General features: G+C 44.3%; 1 protein-coding gene across 1 annotated transcript in view; it reads left to right on the top strand.

Annotated features, from left to right (window-relative positions):
- exosc3 (exosome component 3) overlaps nucleotides 1-2,930 on the top strand; it is a 9,700-nt gene extending 6,770 nt beyond the window's left edge. The window contains exons 3-4 of the mRNA XM_020594101.1: nucleotides 747-898; nucleotides 2,127-2,930. Coding sequence (XP_020449757.1) covers nucleotides 747-898; nucleotides 2,127-2,334 — 360 coding nt within the window. The 3' untranslated portion in view covers nucleotides 2,335-2,930. The remainder of the gene's footprint in view (nucleotides 1-746; nucleotides 899-2,126) is intronic.
- Nucleotides 2,931-2,936: the final 6 nt, after the last annotated feature.

The following is a 2,936-nucleotide window of genomic DNA, read 5'->3' as shown; positions in this document are numbered from 1 at the left end:
CAAGGATCAAAGGAAAGGTGTACAAGACAGTAGTGAGACCAGCTATGCTGTATGGGTTAGAGACTGTAGCAGTGAGGAAAAGACAAAAGGCAGAGGTGGAGGTAGCAGAGATGAGGATGTTGAGGTTCCCTTTAGGAGTGACCAGGATGGACCGGATTAGGAACGAGCACATCAGAGGGACAGCTCAGGTTGGCTGTTTTGGGGACAAGGTCAGAGAGGCCAGATTGAGATGGTTTGGACATGTGCAGAGGAGGGATAGTGGTTATATTGGTAGAAGGATGTTGGAGATGGAGCTGCCAGGCAAGAGGTCAAGAGGAAGGCCAAAGAGGAGATATATGGATGTGCTAAAAGAGGACATGAAGTTAGTTGGGGTGGGAGTAGAGGATGCTGAGGATAGAGTTAGGTGGAAACAGATGATTCGCTGTGGTGACCCCTAACGGGAACAGTCGAAAGAAGATTAGAAAATGGTCAGAAGAGGGTTTGGGGGTAAAACGTTCAGTGTTCAGTTTCGATGCCATATGTCAGAACAAGATCCAGAGTGTGATTAAAACAGTGAGTGGGTTTATTTAGTTTGAGAAAATTCAGTTGAGTCTAATAATGAACTGAATGCATTGTTGAGGCTGTCACTGTCAGCATCTACATGAATATTAACATCACCCATCATGATTATTTTATAGAAGGTGAATATCACAACCAGGTGTTTGTGTGCTGTCTGACACCTCCCTCCCTGTGTGTCTCCTGTGCAGGTGGGCGACCTGGTCTTTGCTCAGTTCCTCATAGCCAATAAGGACATGGAGCCGGAGCTGGTGTGTATCGATGGTTCAGGACGAGCCAATGGGATGGGAGTGTTGGCAGGAGGAGGGTTGCTCTTCAGGGTCTCTCTAGGCCTTGTCAGAAGGTAACTCACCTAACTGTTACCCGTTTGGAGCACAGAGTATGTTCTGGTCCTGCCTCCTCTCTTTTTTAGAGAATGCTAAAAAACATAAAACATTTTATTCTTGTTAAATATAAAAAAACATGTAAACAGGAAAAACTCAGGTGTTCAGTAGTTACTGAGTTCAATTCAGACATGAAGAGAAACTAAAACTAAAGTGATTAAATAATAGGGATTAAAAAGTTGTAAATGAAATCAGTGAATGTACGGTGATTCTACAAAAAAAAGCCAGCTTTATTTTTTAACACACATTTCAGACAGAGGCCGTTCAAAGTGCTTTACAAAGAGAAAGAGAATAAAGTTTATTTATATAGGACTTTAAAAACAACAGCGTGTTGACCAGAGTACTTCACAAAACCAACCAAAGCAAATGGAAAGTATCAGAGCCCGACTATGATCCAAAAACCAGTGTGCGTAGTTAAGACTTTTAACAGCGCCCTAAAAACTGCCAAGCCTGTGAACGATCTGATATGAACATTTCAGTTTACCACAGTTTGGGCCCTGCTACTGCAAATGCTTGGTCCCCGGGCCTTGACCCAAGTGTTCTTTCAGGTTTGTATGTAAAGGCTCCCTAAGATAAGGCAGGGCTAAGCCATTTGGTGCTTTAACAACAAACACCAGTCATTTCAAATCAATTCTAAAACATACCGGTAGCCGGTGTATCTGAGTGTTGGTCAGTAGCAGCAGCAGCGTTTTGCATGAGTTGGAGACGTGAAAGAGATGATTGACTAACTCCAACATAAAGTGCATTACAATCTAGCTTGGAGCTGACAAAGGCATCAATTGCCTTCTCAAAATCGTTAAACAAAAGAAAAAAAGATGACTTACACCACCAGGTTAACCTGCTTTTCAAAATGTAAAACTAAAACATAGTTAATGGGAGAAAGTGAAACAGCGGGTCAGACACATGACTGCAGCACACATAGCAATCTGTATGAACTCTGTTTTAGTATCGACGCATTCGGCGTATTTCATATCAAATAAAGTTTTGCCTTTATCTTTACAAAACTCACATTTCCTTGTGTACAAGTTGTTTCTATTAGAAAAGTGTTTCATACAAATGTGTTTAGTGCCACCGTGTACATTTCTAACACATTGTTAAAGTTTAATGGAGCCTGAAATCATTTAACTTCACAGCATTATTAATTAATGTGAATTAGTAACTGAAATGTTAAACCACACCCCCCCCCAGGCTGCTGGCCCCCCACAGCAAGATCGAGTCCGACCTGAAGCAGCTGTTCCCCTGTGAGCTGGTGGTGGGGATGAACGGGCGGGTGTGGGTCCACTCCTGCAGCGTCCAGCAGACCCTGATCATCGCAAACCTGCTGCAGAGCTGTGACACCATGACGGCCGCCCAGAGACGGGAGCTGTTCAGGAGGGTCCAGCAGGGGGTGCTGTAGACCACATCAGAGCTGCACCTGGCTGGACTGAAGCTGTGCACACCAGCTCTGTACTGGAAACCTTGTCTGATCTACACATACCAAAGAAGCAGCTGATGGCAGAGTCGCGTCTCCTCAGCAAATCATCTGGCCCCGACTCTGACCCCATTTTATGCACACGCAGAACCAGCTGGGTTTTTGGTATGGATCCTGTGGGACATGGTCTTTGCTGGATGTGTGCTGCACTGGAGTACACTGTGATTTATCACAGCACAGGTTGTCAGAGATGAAACTCACTGACATTAAAGGACAGGTTGTGGATTTTTCAAGCTTGCTTATTACACGCACGTGCCCATATGTACGTGAGAAGATGTCTCCATCACTTCATTCGCCACGCTAACCCTGAAGTTTTCCACTCAGAATATCACTACGCTGTAAGAAATGAGGGACAAAATACACAACTCTTGTCCTGTGTGAAAACTCATTCCCAAGTTCATCTGAGGCCCAAATGCAGCTTCAGACAAATCAGACTTGTTCCACAGAAAGTTCCTTCCTGGTGACGGAGGGATACGTTCATGAGTAGGTCTTGTTAATGGAACTCGTGTGCTACAAACCCAGGGAAT

Source organism: Monopterus albus, unplaced genomic scaffold (assembly GCF_001952655.1).
Source record: "Monopterus albus unplaced genomic scaffold, M_albus_1.0 scaffold21.1, whole genome shotgun sequence".
NCBI lineage: Eukaryota > Metazoa > Chordata > Actinopteri > Synbranchiformes > Synbranchidae > Monopterus > Monopterus albus.
Note: the sequence above shows the minus strand (reverse complement) of the source record. Positions and strands in the feature narration are given on the sequence as shown.